The sequence below is a fragment of the Chrysoperla carnea genome, chromosome 3, assembly GCF_905475395.1.
Source record: "Chrysoperla carnea chromosome 3, inChrCarn1.1, whole genome shotgun sequence".
Taxonomy (NCBI): Eukaryota; Metazoa; Arthropoda; class Insecta; order Neuroptera; family Chrysopidae; genus Chrysoperla; species Chrysoperla carnea.
In genome coordinates, this window is record NC_058339.1 from 41,386,350 (window position 1) to 41,401,335 (window position 14,986).

The window sequence follows — 14,986 nt, forward strand, 5'->3', positions numbered from 1 at the left end:
CGAACGCTTTTAGTTGTTGAAACAAATTATGTAACATAATCGATCTACAAAATGTTCAACAGATATAGGTAATTGAGTATCAGATTTTGATTTAACTCAATTCTATTACCACTCATGTATTATAAATATTATTTAATGGCAAATTAGGTATAAAAAAATTCTTTTCTTAGTTATTTATAAAAAAAAAAATAAATGTTCTTTTTATAATTATAAAAACTGTATTTAAATTTAAAAAATAAATTATTTACACTCGAAGTTTCTATAAAATATGAGTATAAATTATGTTTTAATAATTAATAAATCTTTTTTTAGTATATTTGTTTGATACTCTTATGGTACATTAATATCACAATCAACGAACTATTACAGTTATATTCTACATTAAAATCGCAAAACGCGATGTAAAGATGATTCAAATTTTGCATCTTTGCAAATTTTACAAAGCTACCAGCAAATTTTCATCTCTGTATCTTTTATATTTTTGAAGAAAATGAATAAGTTTTGTCCTAATTTGTTCCTTCACAAGAAAACAACGATGTTTGCGAAAAATTGTTTCAAACAAAAGTTGTTTATTTTTTTATAAGGGACATTTTTTAAATTTAAACTTTTGATCTATCTCTAACGGTTTAACATAGAAAAATTCAAAATTTTAACATTTCTGAAAACCATGTAAATTTTTCAAGTACCATACCTCAAAAACTTCAGACATATGGAGCTGTGGGTTAGCTTCATTTATTTCAAATTTAATATACTTTCAAAATGATAGTAACCTTCAATAACAAAGTTTGTAAAAACTAATTAATTTTGATAAAGTATACATTCTTTATTCAAATCATTTATTTTTTTGCTTTTTTTTTTGTGTAAATATACATTTTTCCTGCAATTTTCAGGGTTTATAGAAATAACAATATTATATAATATTTATATTTAACAAAAGTAAATTATCTCATTATTCAAGTTTCTTTTCCTTTTTCGGGCTTAAATCAATTTTCTGTAATTATTTATGGTTTTGAAGTAGTCCATGAAGAATCCTTGTGTTGAGATGATTGATTGTCATCAATTCTTGCAGGTAAAGGTCTGAAAATTAATATTTTTATTTCAATTTCAATTGTAATGTAGATACCCTTCCTTAATGTAGAATAAAAAACATGCAATCGATTTTAAAAAGAATTTCCAAATGAAATTGGTTTATAAAATATGTATTCCATACACTAGAAATGAGTGTATTAGATATTCTACAAGTGTTTTTCAGATATTAGTGCGCTCGTTTAACCACACCTGCAATAGAATTTTTTTTGTAAATCAAAATAAATAATTTCTTTTGTAGGTATTATTTTAAGCAAAGGTTCTTACAGCAAAATTAATTTGACTATATTTATCTTTGTCATAGAATAACTTTGTTACCTTGTGAATCGAGACGCACTTTTATTTCGATTTTGAAAAACTTATTTATGTGCAAATGGTCTCTAAGACCAATCACAATAACCTTTAATACTACCTACTCTTAGATTTTAAATTTAAGCATTGTACCAACAAAAATTTGAATTTTAAGACTTGAAATATTGTGAAACATTATGGAAAATGTTTTGGAAAGAGCAAGTAAAATATGGTCAACACTTGTAAGGTGTGAAATTTTAAGTTAAGCTCTAAATATAATATTTAAGTAAAACTTACGCTATTCCAATAGGTTTTGGTGACTGAACATCTCGAACTTTTCGCACTTTTTCAGTAGTAGTTTGAAGAAGAAGAGAAGGGACCTTTTGCGTCGTTGTAGTAGCTTCACGTGTTTTTCTGCTTTTTTCGGTAGTTCCACCTTGATTTGTTGCAGGTGGATTTTGATGATGGTCGTCATGGGATGGTGTATTTCGAGCCGGCCGTTTTTTAGTTTCGGGTTGCTCGTCCTTCAAATTTTCAATACGTCTCTCATCCTCATCCGAATCTGATTCATCTGAACGTTTATTTCGTTTTTCTGTTGTGGTTTCTTGTGGTTTCCCTGTATTTTCTTTGTTTTCCAATTGTGGTATACGTACACGAGATGGCTCTTGTTGTTCTACATCTCTAACTGGACGTCTTTCAGGTGCTGGTGGTGCTGGGGGTGGAGGTGGATGAGGTGCTCCAGGCACTGGAAGTTTATCATCGTGTTCAGGTTGAGAAGGATTAGGTTGATCTGCCTTAGGAAGCCCTGTTGTAGAATCTTCAGGTTTCAATGGAACTGCTATCGAAGACCACACAAATAGGGTGAACAAAAGTGCTAACGATACCTTAAAAAATACAGAAATATTATTAGTATAGAAATAAATATAACAATACACCACTAATATTTCACTCACTTTACTGGTCATTGTTGTGGATGCAACTTGAGTATTTTTGAATATACTTAAATAAATCGAAAATATTCGTATTTATATACAAAGTATTTGAAAAAAGCCATGTGATAATAGGTGATAATTGGAACCGATTGTATTTTTTGCAAGCGTATATTGAATACTGGTACTGGATTGATAAACGTAATCGAATTCATTATTATTTGAAGGTTAGACATTACTCATTCTTGTTAATTAATATAAATTTATTTTCTTCATTAGCAATAATATTCTAATTATTTGGGAAAAATTTATCACATTTTGTAAATATTTACCTGACTATGATGTTTTGTGTACCTAATTCAATAACATAAATAAAATAATAGAAGGTATTTAAATCTAGATGATAAATGAAAAAACATTAATTGGGATTCGAATCCTAGTTTTGATCTTTCTTATACTTAGCTTAATTAAGTGATGAGTATTATTTACGCATAAAAGAGGTATATTTACCTATAGTGTAGGCGCTGAGTGGGTTTCGTATGCATTTACGGGTCCTACCGAACAAGGAGTGTATTTCGACGTATTTTGATCCGCTATATCTGAATTTTTAACTTGCTCATCGCTCAGAGTGGGGGGAAATTTGTTATAAACAAACTAATTGTTTATACGGCCATAGCTCCTAATCTATTGAAAATTTTACGAAAAAATTGTGTACCATTTTATTGTACACGAAAAAAAACAAATATTTCTTATTCGTCTTGATACGACCAGCAGAACTGGAGATATGGTTAAAATTGTAAAAATTCGTACATTGGCCAATAAATAATAGTTTTGTACTTTAAGGTACTTATTTTGAAGTAAAAATACAGTTTATGCAATAGCAACGAAGCTAGCATGAGCCCTTAGCGAAAGAAAACCCCATATAATTATATATGAGAAAATTGCAAATTTATTATGTTGAAGAATCTTTTTTATTTTTTCAAATATCTCTTTTAAAACTTGAGTTGTTGCAACCGAACGCGAATGTATTAATCAATTCTGATTCAATCAAATTAAACATGAAATGGGGGCCGGTGAACGTTGCATCAAATCAGGTATGTTTTTTTTTTTTTTTTGATATGTTGCAATGTAAAGGCAATGTTAAATCCAAGTTTACGATCTCGGCAAACGACCGTATCATGTTGAATCTGACGAATTGACGATAGAGTAAAAATTATAAAAAAGAAAAATGTGACGCTCTTGTTCTATTAACCGATTAAGTAATAACTTACGCAACCATACTTAAAGTATATTATTGTCAACGTTTTGCTTAAATGCAATGATTTGTTGCTTATAAAACGAAAACGGAATTATAAACTATTATGATTATTTATTTATTTATTTTACGACGCTCGTTTTTCTCAGTAATAGGTAAAATAAGTTAAAAATATGCACATTGCGTATAAGTATACACCTTGAATTTAACCTTGATCCAGCATATTTGGGTAAGTTTTTATGAAAACACTAGCGGTCTAACTTAAACCTTCCCCGAATCTTTTAATAGTGGCAGAAATTGAATACAAAAATATATTCCATGTATAGTTAGAATTTTACGTTCAATTTTGGCCAAATGTCTCTCTTTTTATGAGACTTATCATTAAATGGCCCGAGGTGCCTTCTAGATGACCCTCAAGATCAAGGAGGGACATTTCGAAAGCAAACTGTGTTTAAAAGATGTCCGTTTTACTCAACATTTTTTGTTTGTAAAATTGTTTGTGTCTGCAAGATTTTTTAACCTATTTATCAAAATGGTCCACCCTGTACTTATATGGATAAGCCGATTGGGCAGAACCCTAAGCTTTAAATTTATTTTAAAAGCTCGTAGAACTCGATCGTTTCTTTTAAACTTTAACTTATTGAGGTTTTACTGTGAATCTGTTAAAGCTAAGATTGGCAACACTGCCGTAACGTGAAAATAATATTATGTAGCTTAATATCTTAATATATTTAAAAACTATGTATTATAACTTTTAATTTCGAACTAGACAAACTTAAATTTTACTAAAATTTAAGAAAATCATCCTTAATGTGAACTTTAGGTATTCCATGCTACATGTGATGCTGCATCGCTAATCGGCCGGCTAAACTAATATGGCAACACTGTAATTTAAAACCTTTAAAATGTCATTGTAACAGTTGACAGAAGAACATGATGATCAATATGAAATAAATTAATGAAGTTGTGTTAAATAAAAATAAATAATCAAATATAAATATTGAATCAATATTTAATTTTAATTATCAATTTATAAACAAGTAAATTATTTAAATTAAAATGAAAAATTATATTTTGTTTTTCATATTAACACTTTTCTTAGTAAGTACTTTTTAATAAATATTGATATGAAAATAATTAATAATTTCATAATAATGTTTTTTATATTCAGATAGTAACAAGTGCTGAATATTCAGCTGATGATTGCTGGCAATTAGGTTTTAATAAAGCTAATTTGCTTTGTTCGAGGTGTAATCAATTAAGTGATTTTCAATTAGACATTTTAAAGTAAGTAGGTAATAATTTAGGTGATTACGTGTACTTTATATTTTTCTTTTTTATAAAATATTTGATGAGTATTTGTATTTTTCGATGATATAGTCATTATGAATAATTCGAATGTGATTGCTTAATCACAATTGCATTATCAATTATCAAAAATAATTTTGCATAATCCTGATATTTTTGTCTATACATATTTCTGATATTTCTTTAAAAATCATGAAATTTGAAAAAAGTTAAAATTTATGTAAAAATATACTTAAATATTCTGATTTCGAGTCATAAAAGCACTTTTTTCTTTTAAAATATTAAAATTAAAAATCGTAATTTTAAGCTGTATATCACGTGACCTAAAACGCGGGTAAGCCCTGCTGTGATGTCAGCGGTATGAGTCATAGAGAGTAGACAGTTGGGTATAATAAATACATAGATAAGTATTTATATTATAATCAGATGTCTATGAATATATATGTCAAAATTATTTGTTTTATATCGTATAGTGATACCCATATTACGTCATCAAATTGGATGCCCGCGTTTTTGACAGTAAAAACGGTTTAAAATTTAATTAATTTAAGTTTTTGGCAAGAAAGCGTGTGTAGTTTTCCGAAATAAATTTTTGATGGCTATTTATTAGCAAAATCAACATTTTGAAGTACTACCCTATTGGCGAAATATCTATATTTAATATAAGTCTATTATAAAATTATAATTCACTATTATTAAAAATTCTTAAATTCATATTGGTTTTGCTGCTAATAGCGCGACTCGGCAAAATGAATGCGTGCACTCTATACATCGAAAATTTGTATATAAGTAACATTATGTGGACGATACCCGTATGTCTTAAGAACCCTCTCGGCCAAATACACCTATTGGCGATCGTTCATTGTGAACACTAAAAATCAGTTCATGCTTTTATTTAAATTACCATCGGAAATTAGTACGATCGAGTACAGAACCCAAAAGTTATGCAATTTCTAAATGTCTACAAAACTTGTGTTTTGATGCTGACACTACCCGCGTGTTTTCATCAGCTTTTTTCAATATTCATTTTTTTTAATCCTACAAAGTGTTTTTGTTTACAAGCGGATGTGTCGCCATTAATATTTTTATTTTTTCAGAGATCACTGTAAAGAATGTTGTACTCCTGATGAAAATCCTGAGACAGCTAAAAAGTATGCAAAAGCTGTGCTAGAAGTTTGCACATGTAAATTTGGAGCCTATCCACAAATTCAAGCATTCATCAAAAGTGATCGACCGAACAAATTTCCTAATTTAAAAATTCATTATGTACGTGGTTTAGATCCAATAATAAAATTAATGAATGAAAATAATGAAGTTGAGGAAACTTTAGCAATTCATAAATGGAATACGGATTCAGTAGATGAATTTTTAAAAACACATTTAATGAGCGATGATGATGAGAAAGATTACTTAAAAACTAATCAAATTTAATGTAATTTTTTAGAATAAAACTATTTTGTAATTTCATTACAAAATTTTATTTAACTTGTAACGTATGTATGTATGAATGAATGTATGTTTGTCTGGGTGGAATCTTCCTACTCATTTTTGAAGCAGTAATGGTCGACGGATTGAGCTGAAATTTGGCATGCGTGCTTAGTTTGGATGACAATGCATGATAAGGGTAAGTGGCGTCCTGATTTTTCCATAGGTTCCAAAATACTTTTTAAAGGACAAACTTTAATGGTATTCTATGAGTCACTCATACACGACTATTTTTAAAAGCTTGAGGCGCTCAATATCAAGAATAAATCGAAAAATAAGTAGGTATGTAGAGTGGATGAGGCGCTTCGATTCATTTTTGAGATTTTAAATTGGGTGCCTCAAGCTTTTCCAAATAGCCGTGCATGAATTATTTTCTACTTTTTAGTGCAATAAAAGCTTGTCCCTTAAAAAGTATTTTTATTAATATTGTTTTTATTTTTATTGCAACTTTTGCTCCTTAATTATAAAATAGGCAACGGAATAAACAGAAGGGAATACTCGAGGAGTTATGTAATTATCTTGTAATTCATATAAGGCTGGTATAACGTATAATATTTTCGATTCTATTAAATAGGCATGGTACTTTGATCATAACATACTTAAAGAAAAGAAGTTTGGATAAACAGAAATGGTTTGAAGAAAACGATTCTCTAATTCGGTTACTCATTATTTATACTTAGTACCGATATCACATGTATTGATAATCTTTTTTTCTTTAAGATATCGGTACCGGTACTAACTGACACTACTGATGGCTTAATTCGTGTCATCGGTATTACATTTATTGCCGTCAAATAAATGGTTTAGATGAGCGAGAAAGATAATGTGACCAATACCTGACTATAGCCTTTATTTTCTTTGCCATTACCAATCTTTGATTTCAAATCAAAAGAATAAGAGACAAAATAAATAAAATTGTGTAAAAAACACGATAATAATGTTAGTTTTTCTGAGATAAAGAGACTGAAATCTCTCCAGAATATCGCTCTTCCCGTACGATTTTCAACATCTCAGAAACTACACTTTGTTTACGGTATTAGTCGATATCACAGAAATTCATCCAATCGTTAAAGAAATGTTTGTAATTTTGGGCCAAAATTATTCTAGAAAATAATTTCTATACAAATCGGAAACACAAAAGATATCCCATTTTGGCTATGATCCACATGGATAGGGACGGCAAGCTATTTGTAAAATATTCAATTCGCGATTGTAGCTCAAAGGTTAAAGTATTTGTATTAAACATTTTGAATTTGATTTGAATCCTTTAAGTTGTAAATTTTATTTTCAACATTAATATAAATTTTACGGCAATAGCATAAACTTATTTTTTTAAATTTTGTCAGTAAAATCACTAAATTATTTTTTTTAATTTTGTCAATCCTTCTAGAGATTTTGTGATATTGATAATTGTTAATAAGAAAGTTCATTCTTTAGAGATTCTGTTATAATTTCGCTCATATTTATTTCCAAATGTTTCGAGCTATAAAATAATGTACTCCGAGTTTTTGAATAGCTTCGTCGTAAGCTATGCATAACTATTAACAAGCTTGTAAACTTAATTGCCTATCTTTTTCTTTTTTTTTAAATAGATATTTTAAGTGTTATAAAATAAATCGATTGCTAGACTTCTCCCAAATTATAAACAACTTCATTAGCTCACAATTGTTGTTGTGAACTATTGGCAATAACTTTAGTAGCGAATTATAAACATCATTTTATTCTACACAAAAATACGTTCAAACATTTTGAACTCCGTATCTGAGTTTGTTTTAAAAATTTATTTGTTAAAAAATTAGTTTTAATTAACATTGCTTGGCTCCAATATTATTTAAATCAGAAATGTCCCACTGGACACTGCCTGTACAAATATCGCTGATATTTTATTATCTTTAATTAATTAATAAATATTATATTGTCCAGCGGCATGGCACCTAAAGGATGTAGGAGCGATCCTGTGATAGTGGTTGCGTAGGAGTTGCATATCTAAGTCCTAATGGATCCAGGTTGGCATGACCTTAAATTTTTAGTTGTCCCAAAAAATAACCTGTCACAATAGAAATCTTTCTCCTTCAACTTGCTACTTGCAAATCAACAGGCCTACATTATTTGAACCAAGCATTTATTTTCGGTTGTCTTCAATAAAACCTGTCTCCAAGGAGCATTTTGTGTCCAAAGAAGGTGCAGCTAAAGAAGCTATAACTATTAAAGTACTATCTGCAGATCTAAGTGTGGCAACATGACCAAATATTTCGCAAATCCATAATTAAGTTAGGGGTCGATTGCACCTGCAGACCTAGGAAGCTTGAAGATGTTTATTCTCTAATAATTATTTAAATATTTTAATGTACGTGGCTATCTCGCACTTTAACTTTATAGTAAATTTCTGCACGTAGCTCGTTTCAAACAGAATACTGATTCAATTTCGTTTGTAAAAATACACTTTAAAATTGAAAATGCTTTGAAACACATTTTTTAAAATATTTTTTTTCAAACCGACAAAGCTTTTTAAGATCAAATTTTCGTTAAAATAGAAATTATTAAATCACAAAAAAATAAAACAAAATTGATGATAATTAGATTACATATTTATTTTCACTATTTTTTTAATTCGGACTAGACAAGATCATTGAAATACACTCCATAATTTATTTATTCATCACCACGATAATTCTTCAAATTTGCCAAAACATACACGGGGTATGCAGTGCTTACTAACCCCATGAAAGCACAGTGTAAAAATTTGCTGGTTGTAGATATTTTAACACGTGGAGGTCCAGAAACATACACAATAGATTTGGCTCCTTTTGGAATTAAGGGAACAATTTTTGTGATAGCTTGCATCTAAAATGGAAAAATTAATTATTTTTTATTATTCAAGAATTATTTCGTTTAATTAATTTTGGAAGTACTTACTTTTGTAAAAAAAAATTTGTTACAATTTACACAAGGACTTGACAAAATTAATCTAAACACACCTAATTTACTAAAGGTACCTTATCTTATCGACTTCCACGGGTATAATCAATATATTTCTTGAGTTTCTACACTATGAGCAATATCAATTCACGATAATACACAGGATGTTTAGTATTTCAGTGGTTTAAATAGGGAAAGTAATAAATATTTAAATTACTTTATGCTATAAGAAACCTATGCTATAAAACGTTTATGTAATATTCTTTTTTGAATCTGTTTAATATTTATTTGTAGAAATCAATAGGAATAATGTTTTTCTTTTTTATTTCATGGAAATTTTTTCTACTTATGTTTTTTCAAAAGTATACTTATACAAACAACATGTGTCTTTAAACATATATCTAATAACGTAAATAAATGAAAACTTTATCAAAACAATTCAACTTTTCTATACAGTAATAAGTTAGCATGAACATTTTCAAGAACTTGACATATAGATGATTTATCATTTGATGAAAAGTAGTATAAAATTCGAACAAATAACCAGATCCATGCAATGGATATAAATATAATTGGTCGTAGAAAACAAAAAATCAGTGTTTAAATCATGTTTAATCCATAGGATATATTCAAATCAATTAAATTAGTGATAGTCCTTAAGATAGTGACAGTATTGAGTGCATCACTTTCTAACTTTTGTTTCAACTTTCAAAGAGGATTGAATAGAATTTCAATGTTGACTAGCATGGGCAGAAGTCCGAGATTTACTCATGGATAATATTTTGAAAAATTCGTAAACGATTAGTCGTTTATGTTTAAAAATCAGCTTAAATATGCCCAATGGCATAGCTAGGTGGACAAGGGCCCCGGTGTATAGAGAAAAAATCGGGTCCCCACCCACTCTTATAACTAGTCCAAAGAACGACCACTGGACAATGCGAACACGACTTAATAGAAACAGAATGCGAAACGGTCTCAGGTGTGTCCCTATGAAAATGAACCGCCAGCAACCCTCAACCAGATGAGTGAAGATTTTTAGGCATTATCTAGGACTATTTGACGAAACCTTATACATTATGTTCCTAAAAATCTGATTAATAATATAGATGTGGAACCAGTGGGGAAAGTAAAATAATGAAATATTTATATGACTTCTGTACGCTTCCATAACAAATCTTTAATAATTGTGAATGTCTCTAAAAGTTTTCTTGTTTTATTTTTTTAAATTTTCGAATTCTACTTGTTTAAAAGTTAAAGTTGACTTGAATGAAAGTGTTATATAGCTTGTATAAAAATTCCGAAAGTCAATTTTCATTCTCTTATAATTTATTTTCGTATCAGCTAGAAATATTTAATCTAATCTTTTGATGTAATTTGAAAATAATATGGCAAGAAGTTAAATTTTGAGACCTTGAAAAGAATAGAAAATGTAACTAATCTCTGCAATGTGAAAACTTTATTACTAATTATTTACGGTTTCGAAGATACTACATAATAAATTTAAATAATAAAAAATGTGACTGCAAATAAAAAAGCAAAAGAAAAAACTAGTGAAGTAGTTTACATAGCGACTTAAATAGTCCATTATTGGGAAGATTTGAGTCGGTTTAGGTTTTACGAATCCCACTATGTAAAAAAATTGGACTGGTTTTTATATTCTCAGTTTTTATTTAGCGCAGTAGTTTTTGATTTTTTTAATTTATTTTCTTTACTTTACACTTTTTAGTTAGGATTAAATACCTATACAATGATTTCCTCCTTAGCATAGATCTTTGACTTATCTCATTTCCAATCTTTGTATGTAGGTTTGGTTTTTGTGATACTCTAGAGACCAAACGCATGGATCGATTTAAATTCAACTTAACATATTCAAGACAAAGCGATTGACGTAAGAATCATCAAAATCGGCTCACGCGTTTGATGACAGAGTGCTGCAAAGAAGGAAACATACATTTACATGTATATTCTATGTAAATCCGTGCGTTTTCTTTGACAAAAAGTTTAAATATAGTCTGATAAACATTCTTTTTCGTCGCGCAGTCGGGTAAAAATATCGGTTTTGTAGTATTGGTATAATCTACATAATTCATTACGCTTGTGTACATGGTTTAAAAAAAAATTAAAAGTATCGCAATGTTCTATTTTTCACGAACACGAGTTTGAATGCAAAAAGAAAGCAAGAAAATCCTTTTTCTTGACGAAGTCCATTCAATTTTTACCATTTCTATTTTTCCATAAATACTTAATGCTATAATTTTTTAATTTTTAGTTTACTATTTAATGTTAAAATAAATATTTAGCAACCAAAAGTGTAAATAAAAATTGAGATTGTTCATAATTATATACTTTATTCTTATTTTAACATGAAAGTGAGAGAAAAAAGCCAGTGAACTTTTGGGTTATAAATTTTCCAAGCAGAGGAAGCAAGATGTGTTTTAGCATGGTTCAGCCTTTGACTGAGCCACAAATTTTATTTTCAGCTTAAATTGTTTTCCTCTGCAAAAATTTTTTTTTAGAAAATTGCGTTGCTAAAAAAATTTTCACCAAAATTGTACAAAATAAATTTTCTTAATCAGCCCTAAAATATTTTTTTTTAGAAATTGGCAACGAATTTTCGTAATATTTTTTTTAGATACGAACTACACTAAATATGTATAAAGTTTATCAAAAATCAATCTTTTATGTTTCTCAGTTTAGATAAGTAAAAATCGTTATCTTCTAATGAACTTTTCTCAAAAAATATACGTGCTTTGTAAAATATTTACTCAATAACGAAAATATATAGCGAATGAATAGAAATTTTAACAACGACATGTACAAATGTTTATCTTTTGAAAAGAAAGAAAAAATTCTAAGACAAAAATGTTTTTGAAAAATGATAATTTTTTTTCTAAAACTGAAGAATAAATTTTGTATTTACATAAACCATTTAGGGTATTTGTACACAAACAGCTCTGTTAGTTGTTACACCAATCTCGTGTACCGGAAATCAAGAAAAATTATAATTTATAGAGACAAAAGTGACATGTTTTTCATAAATTTGCAAAGTTCATGCTAACTTCTCCGACATCAAATCATATTGATTTTTATAGGAGTGCACGCATTGTAGACACGCATGTGTCTGTCTGATAGGATCAGTCTACAAGATATTTGGATTATGCTCCACAGAGTCGTAACTAAGAGGCAGTTGACCTTGAAAGTTCAACAGTTTTTTTACACACCTTCTATGTAGCCGTAAGTAATTGGAAAGAGAATTAGGAGTCCCTTGTACATGTGTATTCTAATACTGACTTCAATCAGCTCTCTTGTATAGTAAGATGGACACAGAATAGTTGGTAAGGGAATTGGGAATATACACCTACCTATTGTGTAGAGGTGTATTTTAATACTCGTTGTAATTCTTTCATGTATTAAAGGTAAAAAGGTACAAAGATGGGAAACTAAAACAAATGTTGAAAAGAAAGAAGTTAAGAAGTTACAAAAATATGTAAATATTTCGGTTGTTTCGGTGCACCATATATTACTATATGCTATTCTTCTTCACTAAGCGAAACCAAATTAATCCGCACAGAAAAAGCGGTTATATTATATTTTAAAGGGAAGACAAAAATTGTCTCTATTGAGACAAGGAAATAATTAATGCCTGAAACTTTCGTAAAGAATTGATCGCTAAGAATTTACCCTAAAATATCTTCTGAAGTGCCACATTCTTTCTTGCATGGCAGCGCAGGGGCTATTGATGCCTTTACACTTAAACACTTTCTTGTAAAATTAAGCGCTACATTCATTGTTCCATTGTTGCAGGATACCGTGACGTGTATATTAAAGTCCAAACTATTCGCTTTCCTGCAGGAAGCTTAGCATATATGTATACGCTTAGCTATCTGTTTAGTGTATACGATAAAAATACAGTTATTGAATACATAAACACAATGGCCATATAATAAGGACCAAAGGTCACTTTTGAAAGAAATTCCCGTGTATTTATGTGAGTGTTGTAAACCAGGGTTGAGGAGGATAAAAATACAAAAAGGAAATTTCGATTATTAGCAAATTTGTAGGAATTAATTTTATTGCAAGTTTCTTGAATTCCAAAATTAAAATTAGGATTATATAATCAGGGCCGGATTAACAAGTAGGCAGAAAAGGCAGTTGCCTGGGGCCCCCGATTTTAGGGGGCCCCAAAAAAATGAAAAAGACTTCTAAAATTTTCTTACAAACATAAAATTCTAGAGAGTGAAAGGAAATATAATCAGAACTGAAAATAAATTTTACTCAAAAAAATAAAACTCAATTGGCCGCATTCAAAAGGCGACGACCGACGAAGTAGACAAAGTTCCTAAAAAGGACATTTCCGACTACTTTGACACAACTTATAGTCATTTGTATAAGATTCTAATGGAAGATCAATTAGCCGATGTATTTCCTAACACAGAAATAGCTCTTCTGATTTTTTTAACATTAATGATCACAAATTGTTCTGCCGAACGATCCTTCTCGCAATTAAAAAAAAAATCGAAGCTGCTGAAAGAGCTACAACGCGACAAGAGCGATTCGAGATGTTAGGTATACTTTGCATTGAGTCAGATTAAGTTTGTATTTTTTAATCGAAAAAAGAAGGGAACGGACGTGAAAAAAGGGCCCCCAAGTTGATGGTTGCCTAGGGCCCCGTTGAGGATTAATCCGGCCCTGTATATAATATATCCTCAAAATAAAACTAGGTAAGAACGATCCTGACTTACTAATTAACTCATGGTCATAAAACTAATTGATTTTTTTATTTCTGTGTTTTATGTTTTCTAACATTCTGCACGTATATTATTTGTACATTTGACCTGTAATGTCTCATTTTATTAACTTCCTGACATGAACTTATTGTATTCGACGGAAAATCGACAGAAATTATGAAAATCTAAGTTACTATGTATTTTAAATTAGTAAAATGGGCATATTTATTATTTAGCAAAGTTATAGAAAATTATTTAAATTTATTAGATATTTATTTATCAGGTAGCGCATTCATTTTTCTGTAATAATTATTAGACGATTATTATTGGGGACATTTAAACAATTTTTTTAATCGACTTTCTAGATAAACATTGATTTTTTATCAGGAGATCATGATGACTAAAATTTGTAGTATTTATTAATGAAAATTTCTAGGAAATTCTTACTATAGTTCTCAAATGAATATGATTGTATAATTTTCATTGTTATCATGTTTTATGCTACATTTTCCTCCTTTTACACTCTCTCCACGGTACGTTATTTTTATCATTTCATCTGCCTACCATTCCTAGACATTACTTAAACGGGTAGCATCTTCTTTTTTCCTTTTAATAAAAAGTTTTAATTTTAGATAAACAATTATTTTTTGGCCATACTCTATACAGGTCCAACATATACATACATTATGTTTAACTTTTGGTGTATACATACATACAAATTTAATGTTTACATTGTACTTTTTAGTTTACATAATTAATATTATTTTATTTACAAAAGTTAGGCATACACTGTGGCTTACATCAATATGAGGTCGATATTTTTAGCACGAATCAATTATACTTACTACTACAGGTACTAAAATTGTTATTATTCATTCTTAATTTTCGATGCCCAAAATAATGGGACTAATTATTTTTAAGTGTGAAAGTTTCATGTGTCATTGCTACCACAGATGTTACAAATTCCACGGCCTTATCGTGTAAGG

At 29.1% G+C, this 14,986-nt stretch overlaps 2 protein-coding genes and 1 long non-coding RNA gene across 3 annotated transcripts; 1 reads left to right on the top strand and 2 right to left on the bottom strand.

Moving 5' to 3' along the window:
- Positions 1-847: 847 nt before the first annotated feature.
- On the bottom strand, positions 848-2,487 carry LOC123295188 (proteoglycan 4-like). Its single transcript, XM_044876436.1, has 3 exons — positions 2,331-2,487; positions 1,675-2,261; positions 848-1,077 (listed from the first exon to the last, which is right to left on the bottom strand). The coding sequence occupies exons 1-3, from the start codon at positions 2,340-2,342 to the stop codon at positions 1,002-1,004; spliced, it is 675 nt and encodes a 224-aa protein (XP_044732371.1). The 5' UTR covers positions 2,343-2,487; the 3' UTR covers positions 848-1,001.
- A 2,116-nt stretch (positions 2,488-4,603) lies between these two features.
- Positions 4,604-6,336, top strand: LOC123295690 (selenoprotein F). Its single transcript, XM_044877112.1, has 3 exons — positions 4,604-4,662; positions 4,733-4,848; positions 5,967-6,336. The coding sequence occupies exons 1-3, from the start codon at positions 4,621-4,623 to the stop codon at positions 6,298-6,300; spliced, it is 492 nt and encodes a 163-aa protein (XP_044733047.1). The 5' UTR covers positions 4,604-4,620; the 3' UTR covers positions 6,301-6,336.
- Positions 6,337-8,920: 2,584 nt separating this feature from the next.
- Positions 8,921-9,553, bottom strand: LOC123296417. The gene is made up of 2 exons (XR_006535170.1): positions 9,271-9,553; positions 8,921-9,198 (listed from the first exon to the last, which is right to left on the bottom strand). It is a non-coding gene; the product is annotated as an uncharacterized LOC123296417 (long non-coding RNA).
- Positions 9,554-14,986: the final 5,433 nt, after the last annotated feature.

What these genes read in the sequence shown, in the direction of transcription:
- LOC123295188 (XM_044876436.1), bottom strand. An exon ending in CCAAAACCTATTGGAATAGC is followed by an intron (nt 1,078 to 1,674) that starts GTAAGTTTTACT and finishes ATTAATTTTCAG; the next exon opens with ACCTTTACCTGCAAGAATTG.
- LOC123295690 (XM_044877112.1), top strand. Translation starts at nt 4,621, where the DNA reads ATGAAAAATTATATTTTGTTTTTCATATTAACACTTTTCTTA. An exon ending in TCATATTAACACTTTTCTTA is followed by an intron (nt 4,663 to 4,732) that starts GTAAGTACTTTT and finishes TTTTATATTCAG; the next exon opens with ATAGTAACAAGTGCTGAATA. An exon ending in TTTCAATTAGACATTTTAAA is followed by an intron (nt 4,849 to 5,966) that starts GTAAGTAGGTAA and finishes TTATTTTTTCAG; the next exon opens with AGATCACTGTAAAGAATGTT.